General features: G+C 48.8%; 2 protein-coding genes and 1 long non-coding RNA gene across 5 annotated transcripts; all 3 read right to left on the minus strand.

Moving 5' to 3' along the window:
- Positions 1-7,650: 7,650 nt before the first annotated feature.
- On the minus strand, positions 7,651-7,972 carry LOC109781527 (protein RADIALIS-like 3). Its single transcript, XM_020340125.3, has one exon. The coding sequence runs from the start codon at positions 7,915-7,917 to the stop codon at positions 7,651-7,653; it is 267 nt and encodes an 88-aa protein (XP_020195714.1). The 5' UTR covers positions 7,918-7,972.
- A 5,108-nt stretch (positions 7,973-13,080) lies between these two features.
- Positions 13,081-16,634, minus strand: LOC109781530 (uncharacterized). 3 transcript variants are annotated; one of them, XR_002237320.4, is made up of 7 exons: positions 16,195-16,629; positions 15,889-16,101; positions 15,283-15,375; positions 14,732-14,875; positions 14,290-14,382; positions 14,101-14,185; positions 13,081-13,299 (listed from the first exon to the last, which is right to left on the minus strand). It is a non-coding gene; the product is annotated as an uncharacterized lncRNA (long non-coding RNA). The 3 variants fall into 3 exon arrangements; XR_005757631.3 differs by lacking the exon at positions 14,290-14,382 and having other exon boundaries at positions 16,195-16,634; XR_005757632.3 differs by lacking the exon at positions 14,290-14,382 and having other exon boundaries at positions 15,889-16,096.
- Positions 16,635-18,498: 1,864 nt separating this feature from the next.
- LOC109781526 (protein RADIALIS-like 3) lies at positions 18,499-19,898 on the minus strand. The gene is made up of 2 exons (XM_020340124.4): positions 19,527-19,898; positions 18,499-18,855 (listed from the first exon to the last, which is right to left on the minus strand). The coding sequence occupies exon 1, from the start codon at positions 19,807-19,809 to the stop codon at positions 19,540-19,542; it is 270 nt and encodes an 89-aa protein (XP_020195713.1). The 5' UTR covers positions 19,810-19,898; the 3' UTR covers positions 18,499-18,855; positions 19,527-19,539.
- Between the last annotated feature and the right edge of the window lie 1,324 nt (positions 19,899-21,222).

Below are 21,222 nucleotides of genomic sequence, written 5' to 3' on the forward strand. Positions count from 1 at the left end.
GGGAAATGACATCACCCCAACCATTTAGAACCGGGCTTACCGCCTATCCGCCCGCATGACATACTAGGGGCATAGACCCGGTGCAGCAGATCCAAAGTGTACACCACATGCACACGCTTCAGAAGCCGCCACCGTCATCGATCCGCTAACCCATCTCTAGAAAAGAGATATGCATTGTACTTGTGAGGCCGACCGGCCATCGACACCGCCACGGCGTCAAACACTCCGCCGCTCTGAGCTCGTCCATCCAGTCACATCCGTTGCCAAGAATGAGCTTCACCATGCTGCCAAGACCTGTCGTCGTCGACGCGGTAGATGCCACACAGCTCCACCTGCTAACCTCCACACCACCGTCGTTGCTTGAGCCCTTGTCCGGAGCCCACCGCCCACAGCCACACTCTCCCTAAAACCCAAACCTCCCAAGATGGCAACCCCGATTTTTTGTTCAAAAAGACCACTTGCCGAGACGAATTAACAGAAAAGACTACATGTAAATTAAATTGGCAAAAAAGACCCCCAGCCATGGCGGCAGGCACGGCAGCCAACGCATGGCACCTGCCGCCACGTCTGATGGCGGCAGCACCTGCCGCCAAACTGGCAGGCGGCCACCAGCGAGTAACAGGAATTGGCATGCGCGGCCATCCTGCGATGGAACGGTGCTGGCCTTGTGGGCCATGCCGCCAACGTATGAGGCGGCCTCTGCCGCTGCTGTTCTATGCACTAATTGTGCTTTTTGTCTTTTTAGATGGCACTAATTCCTACAAGACTACGATGACTGAAGCACTATTTGATTCCCATCTACATACTGATTGTAGTGTTTTAGATCACGTATATTTTTCCCCTAAATTATGTCTGTTCACGGTTATTTTCACGCCATTAGAGCAACTCCAACGCGCCGAGCTAAACGGACGGCGCTTTTGTCCGCTTTTTGTTCGTTTGTGTCGGCCGCCCGCTCGGTGTCCGCCCTCTTTAAGATTTGGGTCGGCAGTTCGCCCAATGGCTGCGACCCATTTTCATGTCTGCGTGCAAATTTCGAATAAGGTCCGCGGCCATAGATCATGCCAGCGGGCATGTCGTCGCCCGAAGTTCATGCCTACACCATGCCAGCAGGCATGTCGTTGCCCGAAGTTCACGTCGGCTGGCATGGGCCGCGCGCGTTTCCTCCCCTCCGGATGACGAGCCACCGGCCACCGGTGTGGCATTGAGGTCGATGGTTGATGGCGCGGGCGTGGAAGGCGCCATCACGCTCACCTCGAGCGAGCATTCCCCGAAGAGTCGGGAGCCTTGCGGGTAGGCGTGGAAGCCGGGTATCGGCTGCGTCGCTGACGTGCTGGCCAGGGTTTAACCCTAGAAACATCAGCGTGACGCAGCGCGTTAGCCGTTAGGGGCCTCCTGTTGCGCGGCGGCCGCCGCGATGCTTCGTCCCTTGCGTCCGCCGCGTGCCTCCGGCCCTTCCTCTTCGTTAATTCCCTTGCGCGCTCCGCGGGCGTTAGCTTCTTCTTCGGCTTGGGCGCGGCAGCGGTCTTGCGGGAGGGGGGAGGCTTGCCAGGTGGAGTTTGGCGCGCGTCGCGCGTGTCCGCCTCGTGTCTGGGCCGACGCAAATGAGCCTCAAAATGGGCCGGGAATGGGTCGGCAGGCGGACGAAAAGCGGACGCGCGTCCGTTTGGATCGGCGCGTTGAATCAACTTTTCTGTCTGCGCCGACCCAAACGGACGCGCGCGAACGAAATAGGTCGCCGCGTTGAAGTTGCTCTTATATTTGTCATCGGAGTAGCCCAGCGCCTCCGGCGACCAAACGTCCCGCACCGGCAGGGGGATCCACGAGGAGGGGAAATGAGCAGCCCCGCCACCGCCTACGCCAGTACAAACTAATAATACAAGTACATCTGAATTTTAAACGGGAAATATATGTGATCCAAAACACTACAATCAGTGTGTACACAGATGAAATTTTAGACGGGAATCAGATAGTGCTTCAATCATCGTAGTCTTCGTAGCAATTAGTTCCATCTAAAAAGACGAAAGGCATTGCAATCAGTGCATAGAATAACAACATAATGGGAATCAACACAGCAAAACTATCTCCGCGTTGCAAAACAGCAACGGCAGAGGCCGCCTCAATCGTCGGCGGCATGGCCCACAAGGCCAACAACGTTCCGTCATGGGACGCCCGCGCCTGCCGATTCGTGTTACTCGCCGGTGGCCGCCTGCTAGTGTGGCGGCCGGTGCTGCCGCCTCCAGACGTGGCGGCAGGTGTTACGCTGGGTCTTTTTTGTCAATTTGATTCGCAGGTAGTTTTTTTGTTAATTCATCTCGGCAAGTGGTCTTTTTAAACAAAAAATCGGCAACCCCATGGAGGATACGACGCGCATTGCACTGCCGCCGCCCAATCCAAGGCTGAAAACGGAGATGAAGTTTGGTTTTGGGATGATACTTAAACATGTTTGTGGCTTTATATTGGTTGCTTTGACTATGTAGAACTAATATGGTCGTTAATGATAGAGGAACGTATGAGCTCCTAAATTTGTAGCCGATGAGGGAGGAAGCTACCACGTCAAGGGAAGATCTAGAGCACACTTATTCACCGCGTTGTCATTGTCGTTGAAGCCACAACGCCAGCCGACCGAAATTCTAACGACTAAGGCTTAAACCTGAATCTCTAAATATGCTTTCGCCCTGCTTTATAAATAAAGCAACCACCAAGTTTACGAGCAACACATGAAATAAAGTTGTCTGCTCAGGCATCAGCACAAACACGCCCAAGAAAAGCATAAAGGAAATAAGAAAAAAGACCACCCACTACTAGGGAAAAGCCTAGCAGCAGCGCGGGTTTTAGGTATATCAGTAGCGCGGGGACCGGCGCTACTAATAAGGCGCTACAGCTAACCCATAGCAGCAGCGCGTGCACGCCCGCGCTACTGCTATACAAGTGTAGCAGCAGCATGCTGCGTGGAAGCTCGCTACTGCCAATAGCTCTAGCGCGCTTTGGCCGTACGCGCTACTGCTATAGTCACGCTGCTGCTAACTTTTCTCCACTCACTACTGCTAATTTTAGTAGTTTTTGATATTTTTTTCTGCATATTTGTTTTGTATTTGAACAGGCTTTATACAAGAATCTTTAGCACATATAAATGTCATCATCATACACATACAAATGGCTGCGAGACCACAAATGTAATCATAGCATATACATACAAATAGTCTCATCATAATCATCATCCAACATAAAGTGGTATCTCGTCATCATCTCAAAAATAGCGATACATGCAAGTCTCGAATACTTGCAACTACAACGTCATCCATCTAAACAATGATATACGCGAGAAGTGCTATCACTATGAGTGATAGTGGAACTATGCAGTACATGAGGCGGCGGTCATGAGTCCTCTCTCGCGCTCGCCTGAACCTCAAGTAACTATCTTGTGCTTCTTGTCTGCTTTTGAAGCCTTTATGGTTGACGCCCGAGACCCCCTGCACTTGCGCCTGCACTCATGCCACTCGTCATACACTCCCGGAACCTTCCCTTCGTACACGACATAGCACTTGGCCATCAAGAAACTAGGTACCTGTTAGAGATGCATCTTCATCAAGAGGATGTACAATCATATGCAACAAAATATACCAGAGCAACACGAAAAAGAAAGGGTTAGCAACTAGATGCAACATACAGTACGCAAACTAATTAACTAGAGGTACGCAGGTCATCGTACACAAACTGACAAAGTAGCGTTACACAAGTTCGGCAGGGACCGTGGACATCACAAAGTTTCATCGCTACAGAAAGTCTACAAGTTCAACCGACACATATCATCATCATCGGCATCGTAAATCACTAGAAGTTCCATCCTTCCATATCATCGAGGATGGACCCTAGCTTCTTGAACGGCGTGAGGTCTAGACATTGCATGCCTATGCGAGTTCGGACGTCAGCTCGCGATATAGGGCCGTGGTGGAACATCCCCTTCTCATCGACGACTTCTTTCATGATGATCGTCGCAATGTCCCTTTGGATGCGAAAGAAGTCATCTCTAAGTTTATAATCCGCTTCTCCATGAGATACTAGCCACTTGTGGATATGATCACCATTTCTGCTTGTCATGCGAAGCTTTTGGTGATCCCTGCTGAACTCAATCATGAGATGGACGATGTAGAATCCATCCTTCTTGCTTGGTTTTGGGATATGGATGCAGCAGAAGTTAGTTTTATGCGCGAAACCCATCTTCTTGTTCCTTTGTTTCCTGATCTGCATGTGGCCACCTCTAATGCTGAAGCCTTGGAGAGCATCATCTAGAATATTCATTATGTGGGTGTAGTCCTTTTTCTCGTAGTCTCTGGAAGGGTCAAAATACACGGCGTGGGAGACTCGCGAGTAAAGAACGATAAGGACGGCGCGCCCGTTGCTGCGGGGAAAAGACACCTCAAATTATTCTATATATGAGCGAGAAGGAATGATTGTAATGTACGAAAGGGTTGTCCAGAACTGACTTACTTTGGATGATAAGGCAGGAGGACAATTTCCTGGTCCTTATTCTGTACCATGAAGTTTTGGAGGTAGTTCCTAGCAGTTTCACGCTCAAAGTCGCCGAGACTCAAGAAAGACTCGTGCATGTAGTACGGATCCGCCACACAGATTTGCGAGACTTCTTCTCTCTTCATGACGGAGCTCATATGTAGCACAAAAAGGCGGACGATTGTAAAATCGAGCCGCCTCGTCAGAAACATCTCAAAGATATGGTCAAACCGCAGGAAGAACACCTCTGCGGGCCGTGTGTCGACGTAGCACTTCCCCTCAGGCACACGAGCCGTGTATGTCGGATATCCTGGATCCTTCGAGGCTAGTAGGCTTTTCTCAGTCGACAACACATGGTCGTGCAGTATCCTGAGATCCCCTGATAGTGCCTCCAGCGGTTTCGGCGGTAGCATCGGCTCGCCCGTGAGATGGAACATGGCCGCACCTTTCACGGGTACACGCTCTTCAGAATCCATCATCTGGCTGCTATGTGCTCTGGCTTGTTTGGAGGCAGCTATCTTCCCCGATCTCTTCCTCTCCTTTTTCTTGGGCACACCTTCCAGACCCTTCCTTAACCCCTGCCCCAATGTTCCCGGGCTAAGCACTGTACAACCCCTGGCTAGTTGAGCCTGTGTTGAGGTGGCACTACTAGGAAAAGGCCTACTAGTGGCGCACCAGTTTTGCCTACTAATGGCGCACTACTGGTGCGCCACTAGTACCACGCCACTAGTATTAAATACTAATGGCGCACCACTGGTGCGCCATTAGTATAGGCCACGGTGCGCCATTAGTATAGGCCACTGGTGCGCCATTAGTATAGGCCACGGTGCACCATTAGTATTTTTGAATTTTGAAGGCGGGAAAATAATAGTGGCGCACCGTCTAACCCCCACCGTGCGCCATTGCTATTTTTGAATTTTGAATTTGGATCTGGATCGTGATTTTTTTGCCCATTTTTTGCTCATTTTTTTGCACGATATTTTTTCAAATTTTGTTCTCGTTTTTGTATCTTGTACGTTCTTTTGCCGGAGAGGAGTTCGCCGGAGAGGAGGAGTAGGAGGTCACCGGAGAGTAGGAGTAGGAGGTCACCGGAGAGGTGCTCGCCTACATCGCCGGAGAGGAGGAGGAGGCCGCCGGAGAGGAGTTCACCGGAGCACCGGAGAGGAGGAAGGAGAAACCGTGAGGGGAGGGGAGGAGAGGAGGGAGGAGGAGCTCACCGGAGAGGAGGGAGGAGGAGATCACCGGAGAGGAGGGAGGAGGAGATCACCGGAGAGGAGGGAGGAGAAACCGTGAGGGGAGGGGAGGAGAGGAGGGAGGAGGAGGTCGCCGGAGAGGAGGAGGAGGAGGTCGCCGGAGAGGAGGAGGAGGAGGAGGTCGCCGGAGAGGAGGAGGGTAGTATGGTGGAGGAGAGAAGGGGAGATGGAGTGGAGGAGAGGAGGAGATGGAGTGGAGGAGAAGAATGAAGAGGTAAGGAGGAGAGGACCACGCCCAGCCTTATATACGGCATAGTAATGGCGCACCGTGGGCAGGTGCGCCATTACTAACTTTTTTTATTTATTTTGAATTTTGAAGGCGGGAAGATAGTAATGGTGCACCACGGGCAGGTGCGCCATTAGTAAGTTTAAATTTTTTTAAAAAAATTTGCCTCTCCAGATCTTAAAAGCCCCGTATCTTTTTTTCTGTTAGGTTTTTGAGGATTTTGAAAATGTTTAACGGGGTTCCCCGTTAAATTCGGATGTAACTTTCCGAGTAGATGATTTTTCATATAAAATACTTTTTCATCCGAGTTCGTATGCAAAAAGTTATGCCCATTTTACAAATTCTCGAGAGTTTTTGCAAAAAAGTCGAAAATTCATGTTTGTAAATTTTGCTAATAACTAGACCACATATCACATGGGAATCTTATTTTTTTTTAAACTGAAAAGGCGGTCCGGAGGGGTTGCATTCGGGGGAATGTTTGGGCAAAACTACTAATGGCGCACCGTGGGAGTGGTGCGCCATTACTAGTTCAACTAGTAATGGCGCACCATACCCACGGTGCGCCATTAGTAGTTTAAAAAATAAAATAAAATAAAAATTTGAAAAAAAATTAAAACATATTTACTAATGGCGCACCGTGGGAGTGGTGCGCCATTACTAGTTGTTGAACTAGTAATGGCGCACTATCCCCTGGTGCGCTTACTAGTTTTGAAAAAAAAATACTAATGGCGCACCGTGGATGTGGTGCGCCATTAGTATTTGCACATTAATGGCGCACCAACACATGGTGCGCCATTACTAAATAGTAATGGCGCACCACATGCATAGTGCGCCATTAGTGTCCATATTGGCTATAGCTGTTTTTGTAGTAGTGTGGCATCTTCAGGCGTGTCCTGTGAGGATTTCATGAAGAGAGACTTTTTGCAATCCCTGCTACGATCTTCCTGCCCGGGCAGATCATCCATATCCTCATTAGCATGCTGATAGCCCGATTCGTCATATGGTTGACTCATCATATCTATGTCACAGTCATACGCGTTTGTATTGAGGAAACCCATAGGGTCGACCTCCGTCTCATCATCCATTCTCTGTTCTACATGACCGATTACATTAGCCAGTACTATTGCACCCCCTTCATCACGTCGTCCGCCGCTCTCACCCGGCACTACAGGAGCTGGTAATTGCGTAGGCGGGGTGGTCTCCGCACATGCTTGTTGATGTGTGGTTATTGGTGTGCTCTCGGCCGGCTCCAAACGAATAAGATTCTTCGGCCATAGCAGCACCCAACCCTTGCAGCTTCCAATCCGCGGCAGGGTCTCGTCGTCCTCTCCCACATGCTGTACTGGAGGAGGCAAATCCTCGTGCCCTGATTTCACACTGGACAAGCTAACCCTGAAGTGCCCAGCGGGGATCGGCTGGTTGTGGAACGTGGGTTGCAAGGGGTTTATTATCATCCCCTTTCCCACGTCCATCTTCTGGCCTTTGATAAGTAGAGTATGGTGCACGGGGTTTCTTTCGATAGTGTTGTGTGAATGTCAGGCTTGGCAAAGAGTGTGATTAAGTAGAACTAGAGGATAAACAGCCCTAGCTAGCTAGGACATTCCCTAAAAAAAAAACAAGAGTCAAGGATCCGGTTGGGTTTTGATTACCTTGATTGATTAATCAGTTCCAAGCCCCCTGGGTGTTGTACTTGGGGAAAGGGACCCTGCCGGAGTCGATCAGCTTGATGTCGCCGTCAAGGATCTCGTAGTGGCGGCGCACCTCGTCGGCATTCTTGGTCCCGCCCATGGCACGGGACACCTTGAGCCAGCGGTCGGGCATGCCCTCGCCGTAGTAGGCGAGTGCCTCCTCGAACAGCTTATTCTCCTTCTTGCTCCACTCCGGGTTGGCGCCGCCGTGGGATGAGCTCCTTGACCCAGAAGAAGACATCTCTGGATGCGGAACCGAGCTAAGTTAGCGCTGATGCTTTTTCTGATGGTTTTTGCACTTCAAAAGCTCCGGTGGTTATGGTTTGATGATTGCTGTGCTGCTTCGGTGCCCGCTATTTATAGGCGCTTGGGCCGCCGCCCCGACGGCCTTGTTGCTCGAATGGTATCGGGATTGCCATCGGCTTGGCGACTGAAAGGTCAGTGAGGCTAATTAATTACATTCTGATTCTGAACTTTTTTGGATGAAGGAGCTGGTGACTACGTCTGCACACTCTCGAGCTGCTCTATCCGGTCGACGTGATAAGCTGATGCTCATTCCTCTTGGAGGTGCAGTAGCGATCAGGGCCACATGCAGAAATTCGCCTTTCTTGTCCGTGCCCGCGCTATGGATCGAGCGAGATATATACCTAGATAGAGAGATAGGCTAGCTAGGGTGGCGGGTGGGTATACGAACGATCGAGCCGAGAGAATCTACGGCACATCCGGAATGGGATGCCCTTTTTGGCTAAGGAAAAGGAGTAAATATTCTGAATCATGGCTGAAGTGATGCCTGGATTCCAATCCCGCAGGAATGGGAATGGGATGCCCTTTTTGGCAGAGGAAAAGGAATAAATATTCTGAATCCTGGCTGAAGTGATGTAGAGGCCGCCTGGATTCCAATCCCGCAAGTTGGTGCCTGGAATCTGAGAGCTTCCGTTGGCAGATTTGGGATCTAGTTTGATGCAGATTGTATGTGGTGACTGTGTGAGCTAGTCAAGAGTCAAGACACAAAGCATAGACCACGGGTACAAACCCAGTAAGAAAACCACTAGAAGAACAGTGATCTCCGTGCTGTGAGGCTGCTAGGTACGTAGTACACAGCAGAGGCGAGCTCACAAAGAGAATTCAAGCAGCGTACTTATGTATTTCAGAAAGCATGAGCTCTGCCTAGCTAGCAGAAATTCGCCCTAAGTGAAGTAGCTGACAAGATGCATTTCAGAAAGGAGGTTCAAAAATCAGAATATGACAGGGGGATCCTGTCATCCCGAAACCGCGCTTTATGCGGATTATATTCCAGCGAGATCGATCTATTCGGCCCATGCCTCCTCGATCTACTGTACTGGGCAAGATGCCCGGTTTCTTTGGTCCACGGTCGGCACCAGACTGACCCGAGCGCCTCCACGTGAGCTAGCTAGCTAGCTTCTCCCGTAAAGATGGAATATGTGGCAGCGGAATCTCTGCATGGTGGCGTTGGAAAATCTCGCAATGCCATGGCCCCCGTGGCCAACCGAGGAACATGAGCGGAGTCACATGACCATGGATAGAAGGCATCGCAACCTCATCGTGGCATATGGTCAAATTCCTTCTCCAAACATATCGGAGTCGTGGGTGGGGAGAAGAGGTCCATTATTTCTTTTTGGTCTTAGAAGTTGGAATAGATTCTGCCAATTGGCGGCTAGACATTGGATGGTTGGGATTATGCCAGGATGCAAGGTGCATCGGCAGCTATCGCTACCAAGAACCTTGGGCTGCAAAATTATGGTAGTGTATTTTATGTGACATGACTTTCAACACACGGATGCCCCTACACCCTCCATAAACAGTAAATTCAAAAAAATAACAGATCAAAAAATCGGAAACTTTGGGGGATCAAAGATGATCAAACGTTCGATGTTGTTACAAAGTTTCAGCCACAAATAACATTTGGAAAGACCTCACCTAAAAAGACAAAATCAGTGTTCAACGTTTATGTGCAGTTTTGAGTAGTGATTTTTTTTTGGTCAGGGCTCCTCGAATGTTGTTTGTGCCTGAAACTTTGCAAGAACATCAAAAGTTTGACCAACTTTGATCCCCTAAAGTTTCAGATTTTTTTGATTTTGTTTTCATTTTTATGAATTTACAGTTTCATGAGGATGTAGGGGCACCCAGGAGCTGTCACACCTTTCTCATATTTTGTTTTATTTTTGAAAGCACGGCCCTAAAGCTCTTTATTCGTTAGGCGGCACCTTATCTGATTGCAAAGAATCAATTAGATGAAGATTACATCATATATAACTGAAAGTTCATTACAGCAAAGCGCGCAGAAGAATGGGCTAAAGAATTAGCACTGCGCCCAGCAAATACTAGCTTAAACCCTTGGAAATAGTGGAGCATCGATCTTATCTCCTTCATGATATGAACTGAAAAGTGAAAACCACGCTCCATCACAAGCACGATTGCATCTCCGCAAGCAAGAAGCAGACGACAAGCATGCTATTTTTTTTTCTTAAAAAGGAGCTTAAATGCCCCGGCCTCTGCATCAATAGATGCACACAGTTATTTTTATTAAATTATTTAACAAAGGCCTGACAACAACCTACACGAAACAACCCAAAAAGCCACCACCCAAACGTACAAAATCGATAATGGGGAATGATGTCACTCCCCACCATTTAGAACCGGGAGCATAGACCCGGTGCAGCAGACCCAACGCGTACGCCACATGCATATGCTTCAGAAGCCGTCACCACCATCGATCCACTGACCCATCTACAGAAAACAGATCCACATCATACTTGCCAGGCCGACCAGCCATCGAAGCTGCCATGGCACCAAACATGTCACCTCCTTGCTTTCGTCGCCAAGACTGAGGTGCACCATGCCACCAAGACCCGCTGTCCTCGACGCGGTAGATGCCACGTCGTTCCACCTGCCAACCTTCACACCACCACCGTCGCCCGAGCCCTTGTCTGGAGCCCACCGCCCAGCCGCACTCTCTCGAAAACCAAAACCTCCCAAGATAGCACCTCCATGGAGGGTACGACGTGCATGACGCCGCCGCCCAATCCAAGGCTGAAAATAGAAATGAAGTTCGGTTTTGGGATGATACTTAAACATGACATGTTTGTGGCTTTACATTGGTTGCTTTGGCTATATAGAAATAATATGGTCGTTAATAATACAGGAACGTCTGAGCTCCTAGATATGCCGCTGACGAGGAAGGAAGCTACCACATCAAGGGGAGATCTATAGCACACTTATTCGCCGTCGTTGTCATTGTTGTCGAAGCCACAACGCCAGCCGACCGAAATTCTAATGATTAATGCCTAAAACTATAGAACCTCGAAATATGCTTACACCTCGCTTTATAAATAAAGCAACCACCAAGTTTCCACAACGCATGAAATAAAGTTGTCTGCTGGGGCATCAGCACAAACACGCCCAAAAAAGCATAAAAGAAATAAGAAAAAAGACCACCAAGTGGACGGCCTGAACCTACAGAAAACATGACTTGAACGCGGGGCTCCATCGACCCACCTACTCATTGTAACCGCAAGGCCACCAGGAGGAGAGGAGTCGCTAGAGAATGGCGGCAAAAAGGAGAACCCCCCAGGAATCGCCGCCATTTGTTTCCTCAGATTCAGTCTGTTTAGCAACGCTAGGAAGGGCATCAATAAGTAAGTAAATCCAGTTTGACAAAGATCAGTGCAATATTTCATGTTCATGGACTGATTAAAATCATGGGCTAAAGGATTAATCGGCAGATAGAATTGCAGCAAAATTTAGGCCTACAGGCGTAATTCTCCTGTGAAATTGGCGCTATCTCCCACCATTTTGGGAGGCAGGAAAATAGTAGGGCAGTTACTAAACGACGATAGCGGCACAACAGCATTGATTTCGCGGGCAGTTTAATTGAGATTTTAATCTTCCAAATATGTTTTCTATGGAGCACCAGTCCCGTATTGATGAGGTCCTCATGAATAGACCAGTGTAAACATTTTTTGTTAGAAAAAGAGGACGACCTCCGGCCTCTGCATCTGGACGATGCATACAACCACTTTATTAATTATTCACAAAAACCTTACAAAGTAATACATCAGTATGTCTGAAGCCACCATCTTGGCAATACCTGTCGCAACTCCTATCCACTTGATGAAGGGGAGCCGATAGTTTGTGTCGAATACCAAACAGACCTCACACCATAGCATAACATCTAAAACCGGAGCCCCCAACCAAGCCACGTTGCCGGGTCTGGAGCACACACCAGTCCGGCACACTCTCAGAAGCTGCCGCCGCCGTCTTCCGCCGATCCATCTTCAGAGTTGTACCGACGGATCGACCTTGTCAGGCCTAGCTACCGTCGACGCCACCATGACGCTAGACAACGCCACCATCCTGCGCTCGTTCATCATCACGCGCCCACCGTCGAGACCCTAGTGCTCCATTCCATCGAGACCCGTCGTTGTCGACGTGCCAGATGCCACGCCGCCCCTCCTTCGCGAACAACACCTGTTGCCACTGGCCCCATCCCCTCCACCTGCAGTTCCTCTAACCAAGCACCTGAACACCCCAGGCGACGCCTCCAAGAAAGGCATGACACACGCAGTGCCGCCGCCGCCCAATCTGAGGAGAATTTGGGTCATCACTCGGGCATGGGGTCGAGGTGGAGGGCAGGAACCTCGACGGCGCTTGCAAGGTGGAGAACGGCGACCTTGGTCGTCACCACCGTTGGGATGAGTGAGTCATCCAGAGTTTCCTCCGGTCCAATGTCACCTCGACCAGCCCCGCGAATGCAATGAGGCCAACGACCAAGATCGCAAGACACCAAGTGCAGCGGGAGAGGGCCTGTATCGGGGAGGAGATCCACCAGCAACTCACTGCCCACGCGGTCAAGACGCCGTCCAACCACCACCCGCGAACACTACACCACAACACTACATCCCCAACAACCAGGTTGGTGGGGAATACAACTTCTTCCAACAGACAATCGGTCGGGAAAAACTATTGCTGACCAACCTTGTCTGTTGGGGAAAGTCCAGACGGGAAAACCCTTTCCCGACCGACTACTTGATGGCTATGGAATATCTTTCCTGACCGACAATCTGTTGGGCCTACCATGGGCCTTTCCCGACCAACAGTCTGTTAGGGCAGCAACGGGCCTTTCCCGACCGACTATTGGACAGGGTATTCTTTCCCAACCAACATTCTGTTGGGCCTAGCATTAGCCTTTCCCAACCGATTATCAGACGGCGTTTGTTTTGCCAACCAACAATCAGATGGGGTTTTCTTTTGCCGAACAATAGTTCATCAACATTTTGTTTAGCCAACCACAACTTTAATTAACATATGGTACTGATTGTCATATACATATAGTTCATTTGTTCTAAGCATAATCACCCAAACACCATACGTCACGCTCAAATCGAGAGCACGAAACATTTTTTATTCCATTAACTAATTGGCACATACATACACTTCAATCTGTTCTAAACAAAACCACCGAGGAACCATACATCAGGTTTACAAAAGGACAGTCAAAAGGTGCAAGTATGAGACATCAGTTGTACAAAATGAAAGCTAAAACATCTAGTTGACGTGGATCGTTGGCTTCATGGTTCCTTGTGAGTGTAGTCCTTTTTGCTTCCTACAAAAGTTAATCAGTTCTCAGTTATAATACACTATTAGAAACTATACTACAGTACCAAAATGCCAACATACAGGATCATCACATTCTCAAAAATATAAATAGTAATAAATACAGAGAATTCAATAATCATGTGTTAACACTAACGTTGATCCTCGGTTGAGATTGTTCGCACTAATCTTTATATTTTGTATCCGCATACTTAGTTTGCTTTCGTTATGCATGTAACATAGATGGTCTAGGAGTATCTAGTCATCGAAGGTCAAATCGAGTGCACGGAGGAGGCGAGATACCGGGCTGCAGTGCGATGCGGCGAGCATGGTGAGATGCTGATGGCGGCATGAAGCCGCGGTGCTGTGTGATGCAGCACGCCGTGTGAAGCGGCAAGGCGCTTGACGACTGGAATAGCTAGAGGAGAATAGGCAAGTTAGTTTGTTTGTCAGCTACATGGCCGCTGACCAGGTGTGTGGCCGATGAGTGGAGATGCGCAAGTGGACATGCATGCATGTAGGGATTAAGTGCATGGAATTAGTTGTGTGAGTGGGAGTGAGTTAGTGCCTAGACGTGATGTTAGTGGCCGGATGTGGCGCCTGAGTGGTGCATGAAGGTCAGCTCCCTATGTATATATAAGTTACAATGAAAAAAGAGAAAAGAGGCTGAGAGAGCTTGGGTTGAATAAATAATTTTACATCAACTTAATTCAAAAGGATCAATCTAATATAGTACACATATTAAGAAGCTACATCAGTTTGTGATGAAAATCATTCCTATCCGCAGCAAGAGTTTTCAATGTGCGCAAACCTTGACAAATGATGTCCGGTCATCGGCTCGCCAGACCAAGATGTGCGCCACTAAAAATTCCTGAACAATAGTGGTTGCTAACCAACTGAAACAGGAGAAAAGGGGATTCAGGCTAACCAGCTGAAGCAGGATAAAAGATGCACCAAAACAAGCTAGAAATGATGTGCACACGTCAGCATGCATCCTTACAAAAGGGGCACGTAGGAAGATCTCTTTATAATATGTTATGCATGTAGGGATAATCATCATTCGAGTAGAGTCAGCATTACACTTCTGCAACTTCTACAGCAATAATGACATTATATATTATTATATTACATCACCTCTATGAAATTTACTGCTGCTGAGCAAAAAAGGATTACATAATATATTTTATAGTGAGACATTTCTTTTTACCAAAACGATTAAGAGAAAAGAATGGCGCTGAACTAAACAAAGGGAAGTGACCATAAGTTGAGTAATATTGGTAAAAACGACAATCAACAATACTCATTGGAATAAGATTTAAATTACATGGTCGAATAAGATCTCCTTATCTCGATGAATCTCAAACTGGGATTTCGATATCTCAATAAATCTGAGATTCAGAGTTTCTAAAAGCTGCAATAATGCTTTACAAATCAGAGCTTACCTAAAATTAAAGAATATCTTGCCCAGAAGCCGAGGTAGGGACTCATTGAGTATGAGTACGACTATAAACTGCAAACTGTATGCTAGCTCTAATCTTGGTTGAAAGTTTTAAGAGCCAATTCTGAAGGCATCCGACTGTCAGCGCCTGCAACATCTCATGTAATATGAATACCAGTTTTGTGTAAATCATGTAATAACATTAAACATCAATGTTGAATTTACACAACCATACTGTTAGTAACAAAGGCATGAATGAAACAAAAAGAATGTGGCCCATCTAATAATAGTAGGAAGAGCAACATAAATCCATATTCTCCTTGCAATGTGGCTTATCTAATAAAAGTACGAAGAGCAAAATAAATCTATGTTCTCCCAGCATTCTATGGTGCATGTTTTGCCCTGTTTGTGAGCAGAAGAATATGCAGGCTACTGTGAAAGCCATGTTGTGCCTAACAATCAACATTCCAAGTTTCAGATAGGATATGAACCAAGAAAATACTGATTTTCTATACAGACATCACAGTTGTGGTGATTTCCGCGAAGAGGTGCAACCTGTTGGCGGCGTCGGATGGCTTGGGCTCCGAGTCCAGCACCGCTGCAGCAGCCTCCCACTCCGTCTAAGTGTATGGGATGCAAAGAAGAATCCTGGGAAAATATGGGATACATGAACTATTCTGGAAGTTACAGAACTACTGAAGCAAATTTAAAGATAAAATAGAACTGTAAAATCTATAGAAGCATGACTGTATAAATACAAACCGCTAGATATGTACTTTATCTTCATTCCAGTAAAACTGAACTAATTTTAATATAGTCCTATGTTTGCCAGAATTCTACAATGTTTAAATAAAAGTCTGAAACATTAGTATGATTATTTGGACTTTTTGTGGAACCTGAAGCTAGTTCTCAGGGTTGTCCCTCGTCTCAAAGCACAGATATGTGGATACGTTTTTCTATATAAATAAAGTAATGAATTTTCATATGATGAATACCCATGTATTGACCTTCAGGCACGCATAGCATAATTTGATAGTCTGGCAAGGGTTCAAACATCACAAATTACAACTCACAAGCTCTAAAGTTCACAAATCAATCACAACCAGTTCATAAAAAACAGTAGCTAATTAAGGTTTCCTGCAACACTACTGAAAGGAATACCTGTAGCATAGATTATTTTTTTCAATAATAGCATCAAGCTTGTTCTTCTCAAGTTCTCATATCCAGAAATCACACGAGATGTAGCTCTTAGACTGCATTGCCGGCTACCCCATTAGCAGATAGAGCCCCTGTTTTTGATGCTCTGCTTGAGCTGGAGCTCACATCCAAAACGCTGCTTGCTGGATAGAAGTACTATCCCAAGTCATGGCTGATCTGAACGGAAAAGGCAAAAGCAAATAAATCAACTAACGGCAGCACCGATTGAGGATGGGTGGAGAGGGAGAGGAGAGTGAAAAGAACACTCACCGCCCGGGGAGGGGAAGCACCAGCAGTCAACGGCCAGATCCTTCTTCAAACAAACCGACGAGCGCAGATCGGAGGAAGCCCATGGCGTGGCGGCGGTGGTGGCGGCCCCTGGGTGGCGACAGACGAGCGAGGGTGCGAGTGCTCTCTCTCTCGCAGGTGACCCACCTCTCCCTCCCTCCCTCCCTCCCTCTCTCAGCACCGGATCTGAGAGGGATGGCGGCGTCCACCACCGCGCCTTGGCCTCTCCCCGAACTCCAGCGCACAAGCTAGGGTTAGAAGTGTTCGGGGCCTAAGCAGTGGGGTTGCAGGAGGGTGGAGACAGGTGACGGCGTGCTGGAGACGGCGGGTGGTCGGCGGCGTGCGGGCTGCTAGCTAGCGGGCGGCGGCGGAGGGAGTGCGTGAGAGGATTTAGGTTTGGGGGATTTGGATTTGGTCGTGGCACCTGTTGAAGGCCGAATGAAAAAATAGGAAGGAGGCTTGGCGCTAAGTTTTTGGCCCGTGCGCGCGCAAAGACGGGCCGGCCCAATTGGTAATGAACAGTCGATCGGCATTAATCGCCGACCAACAGTCTGATGGAGATGCGGGCTTTCCCGACCGATAGTTTAACGTGAAACATTCCAGTATTGCCGACCGACAGTTGGACACGATACATCAGTATTATCGACCAACAGTTAGATAGAAGTTTTCCCAACCAACAGTCTGTTGGTAAAATTGACTTTTCCCAACACACATCAGTAGGGAAATCTAGTGCGTGGTATAGTGGAACGCCGCCAACTGAGGGCTCCGTCGCTATGCTTACCTGGGCCACCGCCCCAGGTCGAGATTCCTCTGCGATGACCGAAGCGACGAGATCCGCCGCCACGCAGCCCACGTCGTCGCCCAAGCCTGCCGCCGCCCGAGCCCGCCGCCCCCGGGAGCCGCCACGCTTCCGGAAGAACCACACCCCATGGATTTGGGCGCCCGTGCACCACGACAAGCCCGCCGCCACCGGGAATGGCCGCGCCGTCGGGAGGGCCACACCCCGCGGATCCGGGGGAGTGAGGAGAGGCCCTCCGCCGCCGCCATCGCACGCACAGGCTTTGCTCGGCGCTGACCACTGACAGCGGCGGAGGGGGAGGTGAGGGTTAGGGAAGGACTAGGCAGCAACGGCGACTGAGACCTCCCACGTGGCCCGTCAGGGGGGGCGGCGAGTGAGGCAGTCGTGAGATGTACCATCATAAATTATTTTCACCTGACTGTAAACACACCACTAGTATTCAATCGTCATTTGAATACATATGGTGTTTGTGATAAGTTGACCAACATCAACCTACACATCACATGTAACCACGCTACCCATTTCCCCCAATCAAAGCCTGCCTAAATTGGATGTTCACAGGTGTAGATCCCATAATCGAGTGCACGGACTCATTTTTTTCTATGTGCCACGTTATTTAACAATGGGTATTGTAGAGCAAGCAGGTTGTCCCCAACCAAGTGTGTTTGTGAAAACTTGTAGAATGGCTATTGCCAACCTCAAACAAATCTCTCTTAAATAAACAAGACTTGGCCTTCATCAAGCCCTTCCAAAAAGGGGAGTCCGTTGATTTTGCTTCCACCTGAGATAGAGTTTTGGAATATAGATAGTTATTATGAATAAGCTCTTGCCATACACCTTCCTCGTTAAGCAATTTGTATAGCCATTTACCAAGCAAGTGCTTTTTTTTATCTTTAAGTTTTCAATACCCAAACCACCTTGATCCTTTGGCCAACAGAAGATATCCCACTTATCTAGTATGTACTTCTATTTGTGCTCATCGCACTGCCAGAAGAACCTAGATCAATTCAAATCAAGCCTTTTAAACACCCCTTCGGGCATTTCAAAAAAAGGACAACTGTGAGAATAGTGTTGATAAGAGTCAATTGTGCCCCATATGACATTAGTTCCCCTTCCAACTGTTGAGCTTCTTTTCAAAGCGATCGAGTTGCCTATATTCATTCTCTCTTTCCTTGGCATTTCCAAAGCAAAATAGCTCACTCCTATGGAAATTTATTTTGAGACGCGAAGGCTGTTCGAAATAACAAAGAATCTACTTTGTTTTCGCTTCATACAGATCTGTTATTGTAAATGTTCACATAGTTTTCTATAAACTTGGTCAAACTTGTAAAAGTTTGACTTCTGTCAGAGCTAATATGCAGAATGAATAAACGGAGGGAGTACACAAGTTATCAGACGCCACGTAGCTAGTCGTACTTACCTACTTCATCTTCGTTGGAAGGGATCGATAATGATATGTAAAGTGCAATGCGAACATCCGTGTCTTGAACCAACTGATAGACAAACATGAATATTCTTCGAGCACAAGTTCATAAAGGAGTACAGAGAGTACTGGGGATTTACATCACTGATGTTTACCCCAAAACTTATTGGGGAGGAGTATTACTGTACACAATGAAAAATAAATGCTACCGTCTGCAAAACCAAGCGAACTTGATTTGCTTACAAACCTAATATTATGTACACACACATATGTTTTCTTCTTTTATTCCTAACCAAGTGCTCATAATCTTTGTTTTACGGTACATAATTATGCTTGCTTCAATAACATGGTCCCAGCTAAGGACTTGATTATGAACAGATTATCGTGTTTGCAGGATCTTCAGAATTCAGAAGCTTTTCTCCTGGAAAAAAACAACGAGAGAGGTACCTTGTAAGCTAACTTACTACAACTTCTCAAATCTAGAACTGGGATAAATTAACATTTGCACTTCAGTAGGAGAATCATGCCCCCATTTCCTTGGATAGTGTTGTGTGAATATGCTAGACTTGGCAAAGAGTGTGGAATTTTGATGTTCTGTGATTTGGGATATGCAGCGCTGCCTCTCAAGGGGTACCATGGTTTTGGCCCTAAAGAGTGTGCAAAACAGACTTCAATTCACAGCCTTATGCGGGGATGCAGGATCTCTAAGATTAGCGCATCCATGCAAGCAAATTGTGCGTGCATGATGCTGTTCAAGCCTTCAAGGTTCCTGCTCCAGGCTTAAATTGTGTGCCGGATCCGCTTTGCTTGTGTGTAATAATAGTGCAATCACTGTCACACTAATGTTTGCAGTGCATCTGGAGCAGAAACAGCCAAGGAATCGACAGCATTGACAAGCGGCATTCCATTGTTGTTTATTTGTCAATTGACAACGTCAACCTAGCTAGGGCATGGTCTACCATTATTATGACAAGAGCAATTGATTGAGAACACTATATATCTTTGAGCGAGGACTCCTGCTGACACTTGACAGTTGACACACATATAGTACAGTATAGAAAAGAGACAATGATCAGGTTGGGTTTTGGTTACCTTGATTGATGAATCAGTTCCAAGCCCCCTGGCCCTGGGTGTTGTACTTGGGGAAAGGGAGCCTGCCGGAGTCGATCAGCTTGATGTCGCTATCAAGGATCTCATAGTGGCGGCGCACCTCGTCGGCATTCTTGGTCCCGCCCATGGCGCGGGACACCTTGAGCCAGCGGTCGGGCGTGCCCTCGCCGTAGTAGGCGAGTGCCTCCTCGAACAGCTTATTCTCCTTCTTGCTCCACTCCGGGTTGGCGCCGCCGCTGGATGCGCTCCTTGACCCAGAAGACATCTCCAACTGGATCGGAAACCGAGCTAGCGCTGATGCTTTTTCTGATGGTTTTTGCACTTCCGAAGCTCCGGTGGTTATGGTTTGATGATCGTTGTGCTGCTTCGGTGCCCGCTATTTATAGCCGCTTGGGGCGCTGCCCCGCCGGCCATGTCGCTCGAATGGTATCGGGATTGCCATCGGCTTGGGGATGGAAACGTCAGTGAGGCTAATTAATTACATTCTGATTCTGAACTTTTTTGGATGAAGGAGCTGGTCACTACGTATGCACACTCTCCCGTGCGGCGGCGGCGCGCCGCACCGGGGCCTCCCCGCCGGGCCTCCCTCTCCTCCCGCCGCCGCCGCCGAGGGCATCGCAGGCTAAGCCTGCGGGCCGCAGCGGCGGCGGCGGCAATCTTCCTCGTCCGGCGATCGGATCTGCTTGGTGGCGACCCACTCCGGCCGATCCAAGGGCGATGGCGCAGGCCGGTGGCGACCAGGGCTGTCGTGCTGGTGCCGGTGACGAAGAGATCACGTCGGCGGCTAGGGTGTCCGATCTGGATCCCATTCGGATCTGGATGGTGGTTCCTCGAGCCGTCGTGCGCATCCTTTGTTCCGGCGCGGCAAGCGGCCTCTGGACTAGGCACGCGACACGAGGACGTTGGGGGCTCCGGCCCTTGGCGTGGAGGTGGTGGCCATCTTCTTCGCCGGAGGTGGTCGGCTAGATGGTTGTGGATTCTCGCATCTAGTCTCGGCGTACAGTGGGGAGACGGGGCTGCCGGTGAAAACCGTGCTATGACTCGGGTCATGGCGGGCGATGGCGGCGTTTTCGCGTCGTTATCTTGTTGAAGACATCGCCTTTGCAGCTTCTGTCGACTTGCTTGCGCTGCTCTGGGTGAAAACCTTGATCCGGAGTTTCCGGATCGGACGATGGCGGTGCTTTTGGGGCGTCGTTTTCCCTCATGGGGGCATCGTTTTTTGAGCAGCAGCTGGATGCAGGACTAGAGGACGGATTCTTTGGTGGAGCGGTGCGGCATCTCACTCATTGATGGCGGCGGATCTCGGCGGCATGGCGCTGTGGTGACTCTGCGTCCGATGTGCGGAGATGGACTCGCGCAGGAGGGTGACGCGGTCTGGCGTCGTGGTGGCGTCGACGGCAGCTAGACCGGGCAAGGTAGATGCATCAGTACAGCTCTGAAGATGGATTGGTGGCAGGTGGCTGCGGCGGCCTCAGACCCGGCAGGCGTCCTGGTTGAGGAGTACGCCGGACTGGTAGGTGACCCATACCCGGCAGGCGTGTCCTGGATGGGACCTCAGGTCTTAGATGTTAGGCTTGGCTGCGAGGTCTGTTTGGTACGAGGCCCAGACTATCAGCATCCCTTCATCAGTTGGATAGGAATAGCGACACTTTTGTTGCCTAGTCGGTGGGTTCAGTCT

Source organism: Aegilops tauschii, chromosome 5, assembly GCF_002575655.3.
Source record: "Aegilops tauschii subsp. strangulata cultivar AL8/78 chromosome 5, Aet v6.0, whole genome shotgun sequence".
Lineage (NCBI taxonomy): Eukaryota > Viridiplantae > Streptophyta > Magnoliopsida > Poales > Poaceae > Aegilops > Aegilops tauschii.

Bases quoted from the DNA above. Each gene is read 5' to 3' on its own strand.
- LOC109781526 (XM_020340124.4), bottom strand. From the start codon at position 19,809: ATGTCTTCTGGGTCAAGGAGCGCATCCAGCGGCGGCGCCAACCCGGAG.
- LOC109781527 (XM_020340125.3), bottom strand. From the start codon at position 7,917: ATGTCTTCTTCTGGGTCAAGGAGCTCATCCCACGGCGGCGCCAACCCG.